Source organism: Budorcas taxicolor, chromosome 11 (assembly GCF_023091745.1).
Source record: "Budorcas taxicolor isolate Tak-1 chromosome 11, Takin1.1, whole genome shotgun sequence".
Taxonomy (NCBI): Eukaryota; Metazoa; Chordata; class Mammalia; order Artiodactyla; family Bovidae; genus Budorcas; species Budorcas taxicolor.
Window position 1 is genome coordinate 88044492 of NC_068920.1, and position 21365 is coordinate 88065856.

Here is a 21365-nt window from a genome sequence, read left to right on the forward strand (position 1 = left end):
CTTTGGCTTCATGATCTGGGTCAGGCCATCTTGGAGCTTTTGATCACTGTTTAAGACTTAGATTTGAGAAGCAGTTGTCCACCAGAGGCGCTGCAAGGAGATGTTTAACAATGTCTAGAGCCATTTTTCTTGCCTGGAGAATCCCAGGGACAGAGGAGCCTGCTGGGTGCTGTCTATGGGGTCGCACAGAGTCGGACACGACTGATGCGACTTAGCAGCAGCAGCAGCAGCGCCATTTTTGGTTGTTACGAATTGGTGGCTGGGGGTCACTAAGAGCATCTAATGTGTAGAGACCGGAGATGCTACCAAACATCCTACAACGCACAGGACAGCCCTCCCACAGCAAAGAATTATCCAGCATCGAATATCAATCCCATGTGCCAAAGGTGAGAAACCCTGGACCGGAGGGACGGTATGTGACCTGCTCCCTAACTCTTTCCCTCCAGTCCCCACACACCCCATTTTGACCTCTAGCAGCTGGGGGACTAATAGAGCCTCCATGGACGTTCTCACCAGTCCTCCGTCTAGTAGAGAAATACAGGAAGGTAGCCTTCATCCAGGTGCCACGTGACAAGTGTGTTCTGCCTGAGGAAGAAATTCTAGGAGCACCCCCCCCCCCTAAAATCAGGGACTACTAAAAGTGCTCACTATCACCATTATTCTTTAGCATTGTTCTCAAGGTTCTAGTCAGTACAACCAGATGGAAGAAATGGGTTAGAAATATAATCACTGAAAAGGAAGAGATAAAAATAATCACTAATACAGATGATTTGGAAAAGCCAGGAGAATCAACTGGAGAACTCCTTTACAAAAACAAAAGTTCAGTATAGCATCAGAGCACAGAATGGCCAGCAGAAATCAATAGTTAGTGCAAACATGTGTAACTTGATAGAAAATATAATGGAAGACAAGACTGTATACAATAGGAATGTGAAATATAAAATAGTAACTTGGGTTATTTAGAAGTAGATTCAGTTTGCAATTAACATGTAAAATCCAGACAACAGTGCTTTAAATAAAATACAAATTTTTCTTTTTCATGTGAATGTTATCTGGAAGTATAGGTAGTCCAGTGACCATTCCTGGGGCAGGGTCCTTATCTTCAGGGTTGAAGGTGGCTGCTAGGACTCCAGGCATTACAGCCGCATTCAAGTAATAGGCTAGAGGAAGAAATGAAAAAGAAGAGTAAGGCTCTTCCTTTCAAGGAGACTTTCACACATCTGATTGGCTAGAACCTAGTCACATAACCATGCCCAGCTCTAAAGAAGGCTATAAATCCTAGTTTATACCTGCATCACTGTGTGCTTGGCTTAAAAGAAATCAACATTCTCTCACTATGGCAGAAAGTGAGAATGAATATTGGGACCACGGGCAGACTGCCATGAAATGTAACAAAAAGGCAAAAGATCTATGAGAGAGAACTTTAAAATGCTCCGACAGGACACAGACGAGACTTGAACAAATGGAAAGACAAACAATGATATTGAATTGGAAGACTCAACATCACAGAAGGATCAATTCTCCCTGAGTTAATTTATAACTTTAAACATGTTTCCAATAAAAACATCACTAAGAATTTTTTTTAACTAGACAGATGATTCTAAAGTTCAAATGGAAAAATAAATAAGCAAGAGTAGCCAGGAACTTTTGAAAAGGGAGAAGGAGGGGACCAGCCCTACTGTCAATTAAAATATATTTTAAACCTACAATAATTTAAAAGGTGTGGTACAGATCAATGTTATAGAGTGAAGAGTAAAGGAATAAATCCAAATATATATGAACACTTAATACCAGTATTTGATAAAGGTAGTTTTTCAATCAATGAGGAAAAGACGAACTATTTAACTTATGGGATTGGGACACTTTACTAAAAGTCTGAAAACAAAGTTGGATCTATATTCCCCACGTTTTATCAAGATAAATTCCAAGCATATCACAGACTTATCTGTATATAATGAAAGCATAAAAGTACTAGTGAAAAACCTTGGGAGAATGCTTTTGTAACTTTGAAATAGGTAGGACAAAGCCTTGCAAATGAAAACAAACTCTAAAACCTATAAACTTAAACATCAATTCACTTACATCAAAAATAATATTGGCCTGGCAAGAACTGGCATAAGCAGTGTCCAAGTCAAAGAGTAGACTGACACAAGCATTTGCAATTCTCAGCCCACACAAAGGTTGTTTCCTGATATAGAAAGAGCTCCTGACAGTCAACAAAAACACACACCACAGAAGGAAAATGGGTAACAGACAATCCACGGAGAAAAAAAAAATACAGAGCGCTTTCAAACATGGGAAAATTGCTCAAACTTACAGAGAAACCTAAGGATACATACTGAAGTACTGCTTTTACCTACCAGACACCAGAAACCTGGTAACACAGCAGGGTAGCAAGCAGGAACTATCACCTACGCTTCTGGAAGTATAAATTGTTCAGCCTCCAAGGAGAGCAGTTTGACAACATTCATCAAAATCTACATGTTTGTACTATTAGACTCAAATTTCTAGGATATATGCATAAGTACCTCCATATATGTAAAGATTTCATAGGTACAAGCTAAGTCACAGCAGCACTATTTATAATAGCACAATATTAGAAGTATCTTAAACAGGCCCCCCAAAATTATGATGGAGTATTATGCAACCATAGAAAAGAATTTGGAGGCTCTTCTTGTACCAAGACAGAAAGATGTCCAATATATCCAGTAAATAAGTAAAAGATACAAGGTACAAATGAGTGCATATAACAAGCTCCCAGTTAGTTAAAGGAGGGAAATGAATGTGTATTCACATTTTCTTATTTACATCTAAAGTGTGACCAAGAGGATGCACAAAGAATAAGTTAAAAGCAATTGCCTGTAGCGGGGAAGGGACAGAGGCAGAGGGGAGAATATTTCCTGTATGCCCTTTACACTGTGAGTTTTATACATGAATGTATTAACAACTGAAAAAGATTGAGTGAAACTATTAATAGATCAGCTTAATAAAGGCCAGTCACATTGGCTCACATATAGGGAAAGGGATGTTGCTGTATTTGTTTCCATTATTAAAAAAAGAAAAAAAAAAACCTACTCCTTAAACCAAAGGATTAATGATTTCAAAATGTGGTGTTGGAAAAGACTCTTGAGAGTCCCTTAGACTGCAAGATCAAACCAGTCCATCCTACAAGAAATCAACCCTGACTACTCATTGGAAGGACTGATGCTGAAGCTCCAATACTTTGGTCCCCTGATGCAAAGAGCTGGCTCATTGGAAAAGACCCTGATGCTGGGAAAGATTGAAGGCAGAAGGAGAAGAGGGTGACAAAGGATGAGATGGTTGGATGGCATCACCAATTCAATGGACATGAACTTGGGCAAACTCTGGGAGATTGAAAGAGGGAGGCCTGGCATGCTGCAGTACCTAGGGTGGCAAAGAGTTAGACATAACTTAGCAACTGAACAACAACTGCATAAACAGTGTTCCAGTCCTCAAAAGTGCCCTGACCTTGTATTTGGGGATTGAATAGAGAAGGATTGATGTCTAGGCAGGAGCCCCTCTTTGCAAAGCTGTCAGTCCCCAAGTTTGGCAAGTACCTACTCCTTGCTCAGCCACGACCCAAGGGCCAGGAGAAATTTCTCTCAAAAGGAAAAGTCCAGTCACTCTGCCGTGCAAACTGGACTGCAGAGAAGGCAAGGCTGGGAAGGGACTGTTTCTGACCCCACTAGTTGGGGAAGCTTAGAGATCCCTAGAAGGAGGCAGCACTGGAAGCCCAGAGGAGAGAAATCCTGGGGCAGGAAGAGCGAGTAGGAAGGCAGGGAACAGCAGTGCTGGCTGGGGAAGGGAGGGGGACCACGAGGGGACCGCAGTCTTCAGCCGGCTGCACAGCAAGCAGAGTTTCAAGGCTGCCCCCTTCCCCGGGCAGCCTTCATCCCCTCGCCTCCTCTCTCTCTCCACCTGAGCAACCCTGGCCCTGGGCTTTCCTGAGCACTGCCATCCCCTGAAACCCCACCTGGGAACTCACTGAGAGCCTGAGACAGGACATGTTTGGTCCCTGTGGTATTTTTCTTTTTAATGAGACTAGAAGACCCCCCAGAGAAAGAGTTCCACTAAGGGCCTTCCAGGCACCCAGGGGTCTTTCAAGCTATGCTAATCTTTCCTGTTACAAGGAAAGGAACATAAATCACAAAGTCTTCCCTGGGACTTGGCTTCTTGTGGGGAGTTGAAGTTTAGATAAATACAGATGGTAGAGGGCAATCTGAGGAATATGTCAGGCACAAGTGACAAGACAGCAGGAAGAAATGCTTTGGCCTGGGTCCTCCCTTCGCCGCAGCGGAGGGGCAGCTGCCAGCAAAATGTGCTCCGTCCTGGTGGCCGCCCTGGCCTTCCTTCATCAGGATTGGCTTCTCTCTCCTAGAAGCAGAGGGGCAGAGAGCCCAGGGATGATGTGCGCCTGGGCCAGGGCAAGGGAGGGCAGAGAAGAATGGGAGACAGGGAGGAACTGAAGGTTCACCTGCTCTTACTCTGAGTAGGAGCCCCAAGCAGAAGGAAAGGCTGAGCTTGATGGACCGGAAATGCTGAGTCTCGATTTTCAGAATGAGGGCAAGGTTCAGGCTGGCTCAGAATCTACTGAATCTATTCCATTCACACAGAAGCAAACGAGTCTTTCCTGTGACATAATGAACATTTTCAAAGAGAGTGCTTTGAGCAATGGCATGCGGGGCTCCTTTTAAATTTGGGGTTGGTGGCTGGCATTGAAAATCTGTCACTGAGATCTCAGGCCAGAAGGTGGGGGAGTGTCATACCCAGAGGCAGTGGTGCCCAGCTTCAGGTTCTAGATCCATCAGCACCCTGTCACCTTACAGAAATCACTTACCTCTTCCGTCTTCCCTTGGTTGGTTTCTGCCACTGTCATGCAGAGTGCTCTTCCTAACGGTCAGTTGTTCAGAATACGACTGTGGTTTGTCGATGACCAGGCGCGCTTCCCGCAGGCTTTGGTTATTAGCAGCCTGAGTGTTGCCATGCTGATCATGGTGGGCAGGGGTGGGTCTTGGAAAAGCAGCTCCAGTCTAGAGAGCAAGTACGGGCCCTAACTCGGTGGGGCCCTGAGTCAGCCTCAGCCACTCGCACGTTTGCAGGACGTCCTTCTCAGCTCCCTCTCTGTTGCCTCATGTGTAAAGGTGTTAAAGATGGGCTACTTTGACACACTCACCACAGTAGTCCTTCCCACCAGCGCATGAGATTACAGACCTGCACAGGACCTAACCCCTGTAGTGATTGTCCCCCAGGCTACCTGAGCCCAGGCCGTGTTCCTCTCGTCATTTCCCACCCTCATCGCCCCAGCTAGAACCCAGCCTTGACCACACACAGAGGCCAAAGAGGGGACTTGGTGAGCCCTGGTCCCAGGGGCTCGGCTGATCGGATGCACTCTTCTTTCTATAGTTCCCAGGCATTTGCTTAGAGCAGCACATTTTATGTGCTTTCTTTTTTCTCAAGAAGTCCCAGCTGTACGAGGAAATGGGGCCACGGGTGCAAGACAGGCCAGCCTTAGAGTGCTTCCTGCTGCACCTTTGCACTCAGGCCTGGATTCCTGACAGTGGCTGGAGTTCAAGTCCAGACGCCAGCAGGCCTGTGAGAAAGGTCCCTCTTGCTCTGTGTGCTGTGGAATCAGCTGTCTTTGCAAGACCCCCCACCCCCACCCCAGAGTGACTGCTGAGAGAGACCCAGGGTGAGGACCTCCATCTGGATCTTTCTATGAGATGGGTCTAGAATTTGCAGGCTTGCCTGGTAGGGGATTTATCATCCAGAATCCTAGGTTATATGTGAGATCTTATGTGGAACCCCAAACTGTAGAACTGGCCGTGTGGGAGCCGCACTGCCTGAGACCTGAGAACCACCCAGCTTTAAGAGTCCTGGGAATTGCAGCTAGTGTGCCTTCTTTCCTGCACTCAGACCCTGCCCCCACGCGGCCTGCTTGCCCCCAGGAGACTGAGCTTGCAAATGCTTCCTGCTAGTGCAGGCTGGGCTTCAGTTATCCTCAGCCCCTCAGCATGAATTTCAGCTTCCTTCTTCCTGGTGTTCTAGGCTCTTCATGGCTGTTTTCAGCATGCCTGTCCTAGCTCACTGTATCCTGGGACCCAGTGCTCTGGCCTCCTCGTTGCCTTTTGCATCTATCATGTTGGCCCTCCCCTCCCTCCCGCCTTTTCTCTTCATGTTCTATCCTTTCTCTTGAGAGTCAGTTTTCTGGAAGCCCCCCTGCCTACACCAGCCATCAATGATCTCCCCACTGGAAACAATAGCTCACATAGTGCCTTGTAAAGTAGCACTTGGTTCTTATGTGTTTTATCTGCTTCCCTGGTTTCAATATGTCAGTCTTGTCCTTCCAGCTGATTCCTATGATTAACTCATGATCTGAATAATACAAATTTCCACATATAGTAGTGTTTCAATGAATAGCTGCTGACTTTTTTAAACCAAAGCAGGGTTTAGACATTCCTGAGGTTACAGAAATTCCTCCCTCGTGTTGGAGTGAATGGGGGTCATCTTTGAGGGCGTGGCCATGTGGGTGAGAGCCCTGTGGGTGAGAGGTCGGTTGTTGGCAGGTAAAGCCTCCTTGAAGACTTCCCTTTCTGTAGCAGACTTCCCTGAGATGTGCATATCTCTCCAACTAGAAAGGTCATATTGGGATAAGTGAAGCACTAATCATGTGGTTCTGCCCTGTCTTATAGGGATTTGAAACTGGACAATATCCTTCTGGATGCAGAAGGTCATTGCAAGCTGGCTGACTTTGGGATGTGCAAGGAAGGGATTCTGAACGGTGTGACGACCACCACTTTCTGTGGCACACCCGACTACATTGCTCCCGAGGTAAGACCATGAAGATAAGGGGCTACCTCCTCCCACTGCCAGGGCTGAGGCCTGAGTTCATCCTCATGTGTTGGGGTCATCTAGCAGTGCTGGGTGAAGGCTGTGGAAAACCAGGATGAATTCCAGGGAGGAGGGAAAAAAGGAAAGGTAAAAGGCATATCGATTTCTGCATAAGGAAGTGGTGGTGATGAGGAGAGAACGGTGAACTGCTTGTGCAGGCTGGGCTTCAGAATAACAGGCCATTCAATGAAGCTAGCCAGGCCCTCACTGAGCATCCCATCTCATCCCAGTCCAGAACCATCACAAAGCTAGGACCAAGCAATGTTTGTTGACTTGTATTATTGTTTTTACTTTTCTTAAGGTAGTACTGGGTTTTACTTTTTAATTATTTATTTAGTTTGGCTGTCCTGGATCTTGGTGGCTGCACAGGCTTTCTTCTGGTTGCAGGGAGCAGGGGCTCTCTCTAGCTGTGATGTGTGCCCCCTCGTTGCGATGGCTTCCTCATCGCAGAGCATGGGCTCTAGGGCACGTGGCCTTCAGTAGCTGCAGTTCCTGGGCTCTAGAGCGCAGGCTCAGTAGTTGCGGCACATAAGCTTAGTTGCTTCATGGCATGTGGGATCCTCCCCAGTCAGGGATTTAACCTGTGTCTCCTGCATTTATAGGAGGACTCTTTACCACTGATCCACCAGGAAAGCTCTGTTTTCACTTTTTAATAACCAGACTAAAGGAGCACCATTGATAAAGGCAGAGCTAAGCTATACAGCTTTAATTGCCTACAGCAAAACCAAAAATTAGCTGCCATTTCTAAGGTGTCATGGATTCTGCATAGCAGGCACACAAGGTTGAGCAGGAAGAGGAGAGCATCTAAGCCTCATTTTAATGGTGATCAGAGATGTTCACTGTGAGCCTCACCAATGGGTTGCCTTTTATGGAAGTCTTTTACAGATACTTAATAAAAATGGTCTCAAGGGTTCTGAAACATGTGAGGTAAGAAGAAGGTACTAGTCCCCTTCAAGCATTGTCCATGGTGAGTAGGAGTTAGCGCAGCCAGATTTCATTTCTTTCCAGTGGGCACTGTTTGAGCACCTGCTAGACACAAAGTGGTGTGAGGATGAAGAATTACTGAGACCCTGGTGGCTCTCCTAAAAGGCCTTTGTGTCTCGAGAGAGTGACAGCTAGTTAAGCAGAATAAATAGGTACACAAGATGGTAACCTCAGGACTCAGGGAAGGTTTCTTAGGGCGCCTGGTGGATGAATTGAGTTGCAGAGAGTCAGCAGGATTTCCTTTGGTGGTATGCAGTGGCGGGGGGAGAGGGGGGCATTCCCGAAAACAACAGGAAGGGTTGGGGTGGGTGTGGGGCAGTGGAGGAGATTCAGTATCCCTGGGCTCTGAATCCTTTAAGGCAGAGACTTTGTTTCTAATCTCTGGCACACAAATCAGTCTCTTAGTAATGGTTTGTTGAATGAATAAATAAATAAATAGGGACTTGTAATACTCCAACATGAGCAAAGCCTGGGGGATGAGAACATTCTTGGCCTTTTTTAGAAAGGAAGATAGTATGGCCAGAACAGAGGGTTTCTTACTGCTCTTAGTAATGAACAAGATTAAGAAAAAGGACCAAGGAAAGTGGCCTTTATTCTATAGGATCTGTGGACCCCCTGAAGGTTTCCCAGTGGAGGGAGGGGCATCATCAGACCTGTCCCAGAAAGAAGACAGGCAACAGGAATATAGATCAGAAGCCAGAGGGCCAGAGAAGATTGGTTGAGAGGTTTTTACAGCCCAGATAAGACACAAGGAGGCCTGAGGAGGTTCACAGAGTGAGGATGGTAATAGGTAAAGTCTCACTGGACCCTCTATCTTCTAAAAGATCTGAAGAATAGAAATTTCAGACTGCCTCTACTAGTAAGTTCTTTTAGCAGAAACATTAGGAGTTTAACCTTCAAGGAGAAATTGAAAGCAAGGGCTCTCAGTTGAGACCTGATTTTCCACCACCTTCCTCATTCACTCTTTATCATCAGAATGGTTGGTTCTAGGCCCTCTGTGAATTGATGTCAGAGTCAAAGGCTTGACAGCCTAGTGTAGTAGTCAAGGACCCAGCCCAAGACAAACATTCACTTTATGATGAACAGAACACTCACACAACTTTGATGAAAGGCAATCCATTGGCGAAACTCCCAGTGGATAACTGTGGTTTCTGTTTTATAGGGACCCAGACACTGTGCCTTCTCGCTCTGCACTTGTGTCAACTACACAGCATCACCACTCTGTGTGAAATGCCAAGCGATTCCTGGCCTTACTGTAGGCAAATTCTAGCTGATAGGGGCATTGCTACCTTTATAAAAGGGTCACTGAGAAGGTTAAATGAAATTATGCTGCTAAGGCATTTAGCCCAGTGCCCAGACCACAGTAAGTACTGGGTCAACAGTGGCTCCATCACAATCATCATGGTTGTTGGGTCACGCAGTGGGGTGGGCAAAGCACAGTACTAAGCGTTGAGAATCCAGGCTGGACTTAATCACTAAAGCCCCCATGTGACCTTGACCAAGTCTCAAAATGTTTTTGACCCTCAGATTCCTCATCTTTCAAGTGGGAATGAGAATTCCTGCCCTAGCCGCCTCATCAAGCGTTTTGAGAATCTAATGCAATTAGAGCATGGAAATGCTTCAGAAAGCATAAGCCTATATCCAGATAGGAGGGGTTGTGAGGTGCCTGGCTAACCCTGAAACCAGAGACACCTTCTGAGGCACTGGCTCTACCCTGAGGCTTCTCTTTCCACCACATGCCCTTGGCTGACCTCCATGGCAAGCCCTCCCCTATCTCCTCACCTGCTCCCCAGACAATGGTGGCCAGCCCTGGGAAGTGCCTGGCATCTTTAGGCCCAATGCCTGCTCTTCTTCCCCAGCTCTGACCCATCTAGGGGTTGGCTGCCGTGCCAGGTACCCTCCCATGGCATATGAAGACTTGCCTTCTCACCAGCTCCATCCATGACAAGGTGATTTAGAAGCAGATAATTAGGGTCAACCCTGAGAAGGATTTTGTTAAAGATGCCACCCCAAACAGGAAGCCTCTGGAGGGGAAAGGCGGGCAGTGCAGCTCTGGTGGTTTCCCTAGCACCATCCTGTCTGAGCACACACAGGGTCACCTGGAAGCTACCTCCCCACCACACCCAGCTGTACCAGCCCTGCCCTGAGGTTAGCGGGTAGCTACCTTAGCACCAGGGTCCCCAGAGCCCAGGAGAGCAGGGAGCATGCCCTGGAAGATACGCACAGTGGACACAGCTGCCAGCCAGTCTCCCTGAGTGCTGGAAACAGTCACGAGTAGATCCAGAGAACTGGTAAAGCCCCTGTCCTCTGGTGGCTTATGGGTGCCCTGGGAGATAGTTGACCATGAAAAAACAATAGCTAAAATCATGATGGTATGTGGAAAGTGCCTGTCAAATCTTAAGGCCAGAGGTCTTACGGTGCCAGAGACTAGGAGAAAGGTTGGAGAAATCCAGGAAATCTTTTTGGAGGAAAGCTTTTGGTGATAACCATGACCTTGAAGGTGGTACCACAGTGAGCCAGGCTGGGCCTCTGGGTCTTTCAAGGTTGAGGGGGGCTCAGACTTTGGCTTTAGCACCAAGCAGCTTTACTGGCTTCTCAGTGGAGCCTATATCTTTGACCTTTCAGATACCCTGTACTGACCACTGGACTAAGAGATCAAAGGTCCTAACCAAGCAGATTACCAGCCCCAAATAATTTAAAGTTGGCTGCATTTGCTCACATTTCTTTTCATTCTAAGTTCTAAAGAGTCCTAAAATGTGCATTTTTTTTTCTTTACTATTGTCAAAATGCTTCTCCTACCTTTTGATTTAATCCCAAGCAGTCTGCAACCTTGGGAAGGGCATTTTGAGCAGACCCCAGACAGTCCAAATACCTGAGTTCAACCTCGTCTTCTGTCTGGTAATCTGAGAACTGAGCTGGACCTTCATTCTGAAATAGGTGACCTGAGAATGTTACCTGCCTGGGGTGACCCACAGGCTGGAGTGACCGTTGCCGTCTGGGGAGGTGTCTTCAGAATATATCCCCTTTGAGGATGTGCACTCCAGTCGTGCTCCTGCTCCCTTCACTTTTTGGAATTCTTTAGAGAATGATAGCACTGAGAGCAATCAGAGATGACCTCTCACCTGCCCCGCTGTCTCTGGGCAGCACCACGCCTGGTCCTGCCAACTGATAAGAAGAAAATATCACTGTGGAGTGGGAACATCGCTTCCTTAGCAGTGGGGACAACGCAGCATTCTTTCTGCTTGGAGCCAACTACACATCACTGACATGCTACATACCACACACACATGGAGATGAAATCTTGTAGAAGTAAAATTAGATTTAGTACCACCTTCCAATTATATTGGGCTTCCCTGGTGGCTCAGAGGTTAAAGCGTCTGCCCACAATGCGGGAGACCTGGGTTCGATCCCTGGGTCGGGAAGATCCCCTGGAGAAGGAAATGGCAACCCACTCCAGTATTCTTGCCTGGAGAATCCCATGGATGGAGGAGCCTGGTGGGCTACAGTCCACGGGGTCGCAAAGAGTCGGACACGACTGAGCGACTTCACTCACTCACTCACTCACTCCGATTATATAGAGCTTTGTATCTGCAGTAGGCTTTCGGAATCTTCCATCTTAATTAATCTTGTGAGGTTAAGCTGAGGATCTGAGCCTCATATGATAAATGAGGAAGTCAACTGTCTGGCTTGAGATCACCCAGAAATGTAATGCCAAACTTGGGGTGAAATTAGGTACCTCCTGGTTGATCTTCTATCTCTAGCACCTGGCCGGCACTGCAGAAAAATTAGGAGGGGGAATTTACTTGCTTTTCCAAAAGTTCTGCAGCTTCTCGACTCAGAGTTCCCCTCCTGCACTGACATTCTGATTCCATCTGTAAAACTTCAGTCCTCACACACCATTCTGCAGGAAGCTGATGTCAGCATGTCTTCAGCATCATGTACTAAGTGCATGTAACCTGAGTGACTCTGACTCCATATACTTGGAGGAAGAGGCAAAGAGAACATAGATAAGAGAAGCGACAAGTCCTTATTTGGAGGATTTGTCAAAGAAAAATGCAAAGACAAAATGCACCAGACAACCAGGATTTGACTGGGCTCTTGGAATAGGGAGAATTTTATGGAATGCCTGAAATAAAAAGGAGAGCGGCTGCTGCTGCTAAGTCACTTTAGTCGTGTCCGACTCTGTGCGACCCCATGGACGGCAGCCCACCAGGCTCCCCCGTCCCTGGGATTCTCCAGGCAAGAACACTGGACTGGGTTGCCATTTCCTTCTCCAGTGCATAAAAATGAAAAGTGAAAGTGAAGTCGCTTAGTTGTGTCCAACTCTTAGCGACCCCGTGGACTGCATCCTACCAGGCTCCTCCATCTAAGGGGTTTTTCAGGCAAGAGTACTGGAGTGAGGTGCCATTGCCTTCTCTGAAAAAGGAGGGAATCCACTCAATATGCAAGGATCACTGACAAAACAAACCCGCATGTTAAGCTAATTAAAATCTATACCTCTTTAGTTTTCTCAGTGTGAAACTAACAAGCAATAAGTGAAATAATATGGTAAGAAATTGATGGAGTTTATTATATGTTTGAGCACAAAATTGTGAGCTAATTATAATGAATATACCACAAAGCAGATTAGTGTCATGTTTAACAATATTTAGTATGGATAAAACATAAACTTTGAACTTAGTCAAATCTGAAGTAAGATTGGAACGAGTGCATAAATCTGGCTTTATTTCCTGCAAGTCACTTAATTAAATGTTTAATTTTTTCACCAGTAAATTAGGAAAAAGAAAATAATCTGTGTAAAAACCGTTATAAAGGTAAAATAGCACTCAATCATTTTTTAAAGGGGTTCTGGGGCTTCATAAAGGAAGGAAAATGATTTGTCAGCAGGCCTTAGGAAAGTCATGAAGAATAATAGAAATGGGTCTTTTCTCAGAATATGCAAGAGCATAGAGTGGTCCTTTATGATTAGAACACAAACAGATGGGGAGATTTATTAACTGTAGTTTCTTTTCCAAGAGCCCAGGGCTCCGTGAATTCAGCGTTGTCACTATCTAAAGAGGACTGAGGTTCTGATCACCCTTGTTTAGTGAGGGGAGACCTAAATTTGCTGCACTCACTCACTGTGATTTTAGTGCCAAGACTATGCACAATTTTTTCACATGGCCCTCCATGCAAGTGAGGAACTTCATCTGGTACTCAAGCAAAGAAGCTGTAATTTGTTCCCACTGCAAGGCAGACTGTGGGTGTTGACTCTGGAAACCTGGCCCCTACACTGTGCCTCCCAAACTCAATTTTCACTAAACTAGTTGATTTAGAACCCAAATTTTTATAAGGCAGCCCTACTCTCTGGAAGAACAAGCTGGAAATAGAAACCCAGGTCTTTGCAAGGCCACTTGTAGTGCAGGCGTGGCCTGGCGGGGGGGGGGGGGGGGGCAGCTTGCAGGGGGGCCCTGATGTTGCCCATCTCCCGAACAGATCCTGCAGGAGTTGGAGTATGGCCCCTCAGTGGACTGGTGGGCCCTGGGGGTACTGATGTACGAGATGATGGCCGGGCAGCCCCCCTTCGAGGCTGACAACGAGGACGATCTGTTTGAGTCCATCCTCCATGACGACGTGCTCTACCCGGTCTGGCTCAGCAAGGAGGCGGTCAGCATCCTGAAAGCTGTGAGTCATCGGCCCCTGCCCTCTTTCTGCTCCCCCGCCTTCCCCCTGCCCCCACCCCTTTCCCCATCCCACCTCTGCTCACTGCCCAACAGAAGGGGTGGAGGGCAGTCACCACTGGGAGTTCAGGTCCACTACAGGGGCTGCTGTTGAGAAATTGAGCCCAGGGACACCACATCTGCATTCCCAGAGGAAAGCTCTGTGCATTTGTGTGTCCTCCAGAGCTGCAGAGGGGGAGAACCAACCCCGCTGGTGCTGGGGTCACCCCTACTGCTCACATTCTGGGGGCAGTACCCCCTTTCCTGATCTGCCACCCATGCCTGTCTACCTCTGGGGCTTTCAACGGGGAAGAGAGAAAGGTGAGGAGGGGGAGACGCTGTATACCTGTGTCGTCAACAGTGACACTGATCAGAAAAGATGTGTCCTCTCAAGACCCCTGAGACCACCATGGATTCAGATGTAATAGCCTTTCCCGTGCCTCAAAATAGTCCCTTACAGATGATAATGCTTAGCACTTGCTCAGTACAACCATGGCTACAACACTGAGACACTTGTGCTATGGCAAGTAAATGAAGTTATTTGTCCCCCTGGGAATGCTCGGGGAGATGAGGTGCAGGGCATGTAAACAGACCAGTTTACCTGGGGAGGGTCACCCCACTGGGTTGAGGCCATGACAACCCAGGAACCCTAAATTCTGTTCCGGGCTCCTCTCACCCATCACAATGCCCCGAAGCTCAGAGTCAGCATGCCACAGTCCCAACATTCGCCGTGCCAAAATACCTGCTCTACCACGGTTTATTTTTCTTGTTTTCCAAGTCAAGTCCCAATATTTACCTAATTGTATATATACAGAAATATTATATCACTATCATAGATGGAAAATCAGTATTGCTTGCCATAATTGATTAACATAAATCATCCTATAAAAATAGTAAAAAGGCCTAAAATCATCTCACAGGTGTCTGGAGGTGACTTGTACCATGTTTTGGAAAATGCTACATCCGAACACGTTGCTTCTTTCTGCAGTTCATTGTTTCCTTCCTCTTCCCTTCTTTCTCTCATCTTCCTTCCTTCCCTCCCTCCCACATCCATTTCTCTTCGTCTCCCTCCCTCCAGTTCCTTGATTCAGTGAACAACTATCTGTTGAGTATTTTCCTCTAGCATTGTGCTAGATGCTGCATGAGTATAACAGCCATCATTCTTGCCTTGTGGAGCCTGTGATCCAGCAGGAGAAGGTGGGAAATAAGTTAAAAAACACATCCATAGGTGGTCACCATTGGGCTACGAGCAGTGAAGGAAGCAAAGAGAATATGTTCATTCACTCATTTATTCAACACCTATTTATTGGGCATTTGGATGTGCCAGACACTATGCCAGGAGCTGGCAAAAGAAGACCCTGTAGCACCTGAGGCAGCTAGGATGCCCTCAGCAGAGCTGATCGCTCACCCTGGGCCCCAGACACCAACCTGACACACCTTCCAGTAAGCACCCTGCCACTGCCCTGGATGGGCCGTTTCATCATGAATGATCAGAGCAGTGGTCTTCACCTAGGGATAGTTCTGACCTCCCAGCACCCCCCCCCCACTTCCATCATCCCCCAGAGACATCTGGCAATGTCTGGAGATGTTTTAGTTGTCTCAACTTGGAGGGGAGGGGTACTATTGGCATCTAGTGGGTGAAGGCAGGGATGCAGCTAAACACCCTGCACTGTACAGCCCCCACAGCTAAGAAGTATCCAGTCCAAACTGCCATCAGCACAGAGGAAACTTCAACCTGCAGAGACTGAAAAGAAGGAGGTTGCGCCTGTGTCAGCTGGTTGGTGAGGGCGAAATGTCTGGGAAAAGACGAGACTCTGGCTCGAGCTCAGCTTCCTGAGACGCTAAAACCTGTGTGCTTATCCATGGCGCTGATACTTCCCCTCCCAGAAGTGGGAGGACAGGAAGAGCTGAGGGAGCAAGGAGAAGTCTTCTACTCCCTCGGCCTTGGAACACTTCACTTCCTCACATTGTCGCTTGACTCTAGGGCCAGGCCAGGTTTTCCATGACTCTGGCCACTGAGCCGTGTCTCTTGAGGGCTGCTGCCTACGTGCAGAACTCTCCAGAAGCCTTTTGCACCATAGAGTTATGCAGTGCACCACCTGTGCAACAGTGCGTAGCGGTCCTGCTTCCTCCCTTCCTCAGCCCTGTGCCCTGAGGCCCAGCCTTCAACCCGCTGTTCACTCATCTCAATGTACTGAGTGCATACTGGGAGCCAGGCACTGAGCCAGATGCTGGGAAGATAGGACTGATGCCTATATTATAGCGCTCACAATGGAGAAAAAAAATTTAGACAAATTATAATTTAAGTAAACGAGAAGCATCTACCCAGGACCCCTTCACCCTCTTATCTCTGCCCAGGTAAGATTCTTTGGTTTCAGCAGTGCCAGGCAGGAGTCAGTAGGAAGTTCTTGCTACCCAGGAAACCCTCCCTTGCTGAAGCCCGAAATGCCATCATTATAGATTTATCCCTCTGAATTTAATTTATACTTTGTCCTCTTAAGGTCCTTTGTTTAAACTCTCAGTCTTCACCCCATGAGATATAACACTCAGCCTCTGACACCATGCAGACACACACCACTACCTTTATTTTGGTTGGCTGTCAGAAATGTTTCCACCTACCAGCACTGATTTTTTTTCAAGGTTATATTTTTATACATCTACTCAATTAAATCCACATTTGCCATCAGGACTGACTCATTTAGTAGGAATAGTAATTTCACTTGGGTGTATGAGTTCACAAGACACCAGCCAAAAAGTACAAAACACATCAATGTGGTTTTTACAGACAAGCATTGAGAAGCAATAAGCCTTTCTTTTTCCTGTTTTTTATCTGTTAATCTACATTGGGTTTTGTGCTAGCAATTACAAATTCAAAAAAAAAATTTTTGTTTTAGTAGGAGGGCCTACATCCAGGAAAAGGAAAGGGGAGGAGGTGCCTTTGAAAACTGACCTTAATATGAATATCTGGTCTTCTTTCCTTACCTCCAAAAGGGCTGTTGACCTCTTAGTATGAGGTTATCATACTTCAGTCTCCCTGATGAGAAGAGTTAAGAATCTGAGGGGAAGTCAGAGGGTTAGAAAAAGTCTAAGTTCCTAATCTTGACTTGATACCTCACTGACTGTTTGACTTTAGCCAAGTTAATTAACTTCTCTGAGCCTTAACTACCTCACTTATAAAGTAGGGATCGTGTTAGTCCCTCAGAAGGCTGCATTGCATGGAATGAGTCAGTATATGTATATGGTATGTGTAGAGCGGTGGCCGGCGCATAGTAAGTCCTACTTAAGAATGAAAGAGTACCCTGAGGGGCGAAGCTCCTGAAAGTACAGAAAGTGGGCTTGGGAGGTGACAAAGATTCTGCCTTGGCTGAACTCCACCTTCCCCTCAGTGCCTGTGCCTGCCGGGCCTCTGTTCCTGATTCTCTTTCTGTCTTCATCCCCCCAGTTCATGACCAAGAACCCCCACAAGCGCCTGGGCTGCGTGGTGGCGCAGAACGGTGAGGATGCCATCAAGCAGCACCCGTTCTTCAAGGAGATTGACTGGCTGCTCCTGGAGCAGAAGAAGATCAAGCCGCCTTTCAAACCTCGCATTGTAAGTAGGCCTGTAGCTTGTGCACACCGAGGGTGGGCATGTCATCTGTGCACAGAGATGAGGGTCTGGGCACATTTCACAACCAAGATGACAAGGGCAGAAGGTCACCAAGAGACGCCCTAAAAGAGTCTCGTTGACCCTGGAGGTTTACTGTCAAAGATACATAACCAATAGCTGTAACCAAGATGATGACTTACATGGGACACAGAGGAACCTTTTGTACTTTAATCAAATTTTATTTATCTTGACCAAAATTGTAGGTAATACTGATTTTCTATGTGTGGTAGAGATACAAAGTTTCTTTATAAATAAACTTTTTTTTAATGAGTCAATTTAAAGAAAAATACTAACTCAGTGATAGTCGCAGTCATTGTTTGAAGCTAGCCCAGAGCCTGAGGCTGAGACTCGGAGGGGGACATTTGAAGAGGACTGTCCCCAGAGCAGCCCGTGGAGCCTGGCTCTGTGAGATGCCATTTCTTTAGACCTCGTCTCTGCCTTCTTTGACCCACTCTCCCTTCTGCCTTCTCTTCAGCCTCAGCACATACTTCTTCCAGGTCCTTTTGCCTGTTGTGACCATGCCAGTCAGAGGAAGGTGCAATCATTGTGTTTGAAGCTCTGAGGTTAGAAAGAGGAATAGGCCTGTCGAGTCCAGGCTTAACTCAGAGAGCAGAGGCCACATTGTAGCAGTGACCTGCCTCTGGAAGGGAAAAGGGTCAGAGGTGCTTTCCTTAAAGTTAGAGAGTGGGTGTGTAAGCATGCGTGTGCATGTGTATGCACACATATCCGTGTGTGTGTGTGTGTGTGTGTGTGTGTGTGTGTGTGTGTAAGGGGAAACTCTTAGTTCTCTTGCATCCTAGCCTGATGAAGCAATCATTTAGATGAAATTTTGGGTAACCAGCTAGCTAGTGTTCTGGGAGTGAAGGGGGGCTGTGTAATGAAGTTACAGGGCAGAGCCCCGGAGTGGTGGAGCTGGGGTCTTGGGCAGCGAAGGCTTGTGATTATCCAGTCAGCCCTCAGTCACCCCACATTCTGTCAGAGGACTCCTTCTCCATCACTTCCATATATAAAAAAGACCCTCCTGTGCCTTGGGAATCATCAGAGAGGAAATCCAGTATATTCCAGGAGGTTTTCTGGGGGGGAATGGTTGACAGTGCAGGGATCTTAGAAATATTTCATGTTGGGGTAAGATTCAGCTGAAGGGTGTGATCCAGGCCTCGGCCAGACAAGAGCATGCAGGTGGACGGTCCCTGGACATAGTCCCATCACCATTCTTTGTTTGCTTCCTTTTGAGTTCTTATGATTTTCTCTGGCTGACACACAGCCTGGAACAGGCTAAGTTCAGGTTTACCTTCTTTCTTTGATAACATCACCCACAGCTCTGGGGCCTGCTGTTCTAAGCCTGTGATGTTAGCTCAGAACAGGGCTTATGGCACATGCTAGCCTGCTTCAAGGCTGCCCCACCTCATCCCTAGGGTCTCTGCAGGTGGTCTTTTAGAACAAGACAAACTGACAAGTTTCCCCAGACAAAATGAGGCGGTCAGGAGACCAGAGGCCAGGCAGAGGAGGAGAAACTTATTTTAGGTTTAATCTAAGTTGATCAAACCCAAAGAAAATTGGAAAATAGACCTGAGTAAGGAATCTAGGCCCAACAAAGAGGAACCCAGGATGAGCACAGGGCCCAGTCAGATAGTGCAGGTCTGCAGAATGACTTGAACTCCAATCTAGAGGCCAGGTCAACAAAAGGACTTCCTGCTAGGCTTGCAAAGGGGCATGGCTGGAGGAGCAGCCCCTCCTAGGGGTACAGGCTGGAGGGGACAAGCCCCATGGGACCATCATCAGCAAGGGGTATGAAAGGAACCGGGGTCTGGGTGGGACAAAGGCAGACAGGGAATCTTTGCAGAGAGCCCACAGGGGAGCACGGAATTCAGGAAGCTCTTTGTGGTAAAAGGCACAAGGAAGCTTTAAAGGATGAATCCATGGAGCAGAATCTTTCTCTGGAGTGGTCTGGTGGCCGACTGTCACTCGGATCCAGTGGAGGCAATTACTCTGAGATAGCCAAAGAAGCCCCAAGAAGTGCTGGTCTTCAGGATCTCTTCCCAAAGCCCCAGCAATTCCTGGGGCTTCCACCCTCCAGTCTGAACTCTGAGCGCAGTGAAAGGGCACAACTGAGAGCAGGGACACTTGGAGCAGTCCCTGGCTTTCCCAGAGAGAGGCGAGGGCAGGAAGGACAGATGTGCAGTTTCTATGGCCCACAGGATGGACAAGGATACAGATGAGGGGGCGGTGGGGGGACATGAACCAGAAGGCTGAGCTGTAGCCTTCTGCTAGCTGTAGCCCTGGCCCTGGCCAGGGGTGTGGGTGCTGGGTACTCCTGTGGACAGGGGGTGATGGCTCCCCAGGAATCAGCAGTAGAAGTCCATCCTGGGTCAGGGGTTCTTTCTGTCCATGCAGAATGCAAGAGCCCGGTGCTTCCCTTCCCTGGGCCTCTCGACAGCCCCAACCTGGGACCAGAGGGCAGGACTCTACTTGCTTCCTTTGCTGAGGGGCTCAAGTAGGCTTCTGGGGGCCATCCAGGAGCTCCCAGCACGTTCCCACTGTTTAGCATTCCTAGAGACTGAGTCGTCATTGCCTTGGAAATGACCCTCTGGGCATGTTCCTGCTCACCCCCCACAGGCCTCCAGAGTCACTCTCAACACTGGGGGGGGGTCAGGAGAGAGGGCATTTATTTGGTTGGTTTGAATTCAGTTTGAAGGAAGAAATTAGAACATCGTCTGAAGGAAGGATAAAAAAGGAAACTTACATTGTACGAGAGGTATTGCTGGTCACATTTGGAGCTGAGTGATGCTGACCCTTACTAAGTTCTCAGCTATAGGGCAGTCAAGATATATTCAAGTTATTTAGATCTCTGATCACAATTATATCCTTGTGACAAGAGATTTCTCTCCAGAGAAATATTAAAATTGGGAAAGAACAGTCTTCATCTGGTTAGCATGTTGAAAAGATGTCCCAGATCTGTCCCTTGATTGAAAACTCTTCTCTGAAAAATGTTAATGGCATCATCCTGAGTCATCTGTGGGCTATGTATAATAGAAACAAGTTTTAAGTTGAATTAAAGCCCACTGCAATGACGGATATACTGTATCTTATCTCTGAAAGCCCTAGTTGGACCAGTGTGGATCACACAGGTGTTTATAAGCCATCACCTCCCCTAACCATCTCAGGATTCTCCCTGGGGGTGTGGAGGCCTGCCTGGCTCAGATGCCAGCAGTGAGCAGGGCTCTATGTTCCAAAAGCTATATCAGTATAAGCCACAGACAGAGCCACACATGAGAAGTCATTGAAGAGACCCTGGGAAGCTGAAGTGTGTCCCCATAGACGTCATCTTTTGCTCATGGGACAGGGAGTTCCAACACAGGACAAGCTCTCCGTGGGCTTCAGGTGTCACATAACTTAAGGACACACCAGATGCCTTCTGAGGAGAACCACGGAAGAATGGTTTTGACAGAGAAAGGAGGAAAAACTGGATTGACATTGGGAACAAGTGGCCAAGGTGGTGGATCACAAGCGGCGAAGGACTATGGGAGTTTCTTAGATCTTAGGGACAGACTCCAAGTCAAAGGGAAAAAGCCACTGTGAGAAGGGAGGGGACAAGTCTGTGATCAAGCATCTCCAGCTATGCACCTTGGTGGTGACCTAAAGAAGACACTGGGCATACGTTCCAGAAGCAAGGAAAGCTATGCACGGACTCCTCATTTCATCAGGCTGAAGATCTCTAGGGTATTCAGTCAAGAGCCTGGGGCACCAGAGGGAACTCTGGGGCTCCTCTGTTCTGGGCTTGCTCTACTTGTTCCCTGCCCATGCCCTGCTGATGTCTCACCAGGATGCCACCAGTCCCCAGGAGCCTACTGAAGAGCTGCTTTCCACTGCTCTGCTGGCCCTACTGAATCTGAGCCCCCTGGGCAGTTGGCGGAGGGCGAAGTGGGCAGGGCAGGCATCTTGCCTGTCTGATTCAGGAAGGAATTGGTTTTGTCTGGTAGTGGGTGCTGGGGAAACAGACTGAGTGAGGTCCTATCATCTAGTCTAGGAGTTATGCAGAGACAAAACGTAGTGGCCTGTGTTCCAGAGTTCCTAACCATCCCCACTCCCCCACACAGACAGAGGCCCTACGCACAGGTGGGCACAGC

The 21365-nt window shown here is 47.5% G+C and overlaps 1 protein-coding gene across 1 annotated transcript in view; it reads left to right on the forward strand.

Annotated features, from left to right (window-relative positions):
• Positions 1-21365, forward strand: part of PRKCE (protein kinase C epsilon) — a 541807-nt gene that overhangs the window by 498733 nt on the left and 21709 nt on the right. The window contains exons 13-15 of the mRNA XM_052647681.1: positions 6711-6849; positions 13369-13557; positions 17035-17181. Coding sequence (XP_052503641.1) covers positions 6711-6849; positions 13369-13557; positions 17035-17181 — 475 coding nt within the window. The remainder of the gene's footprint in view (positions 1-6710; positions 6850-13368; positions 13558-17034; positions 17182-21365) is intronic.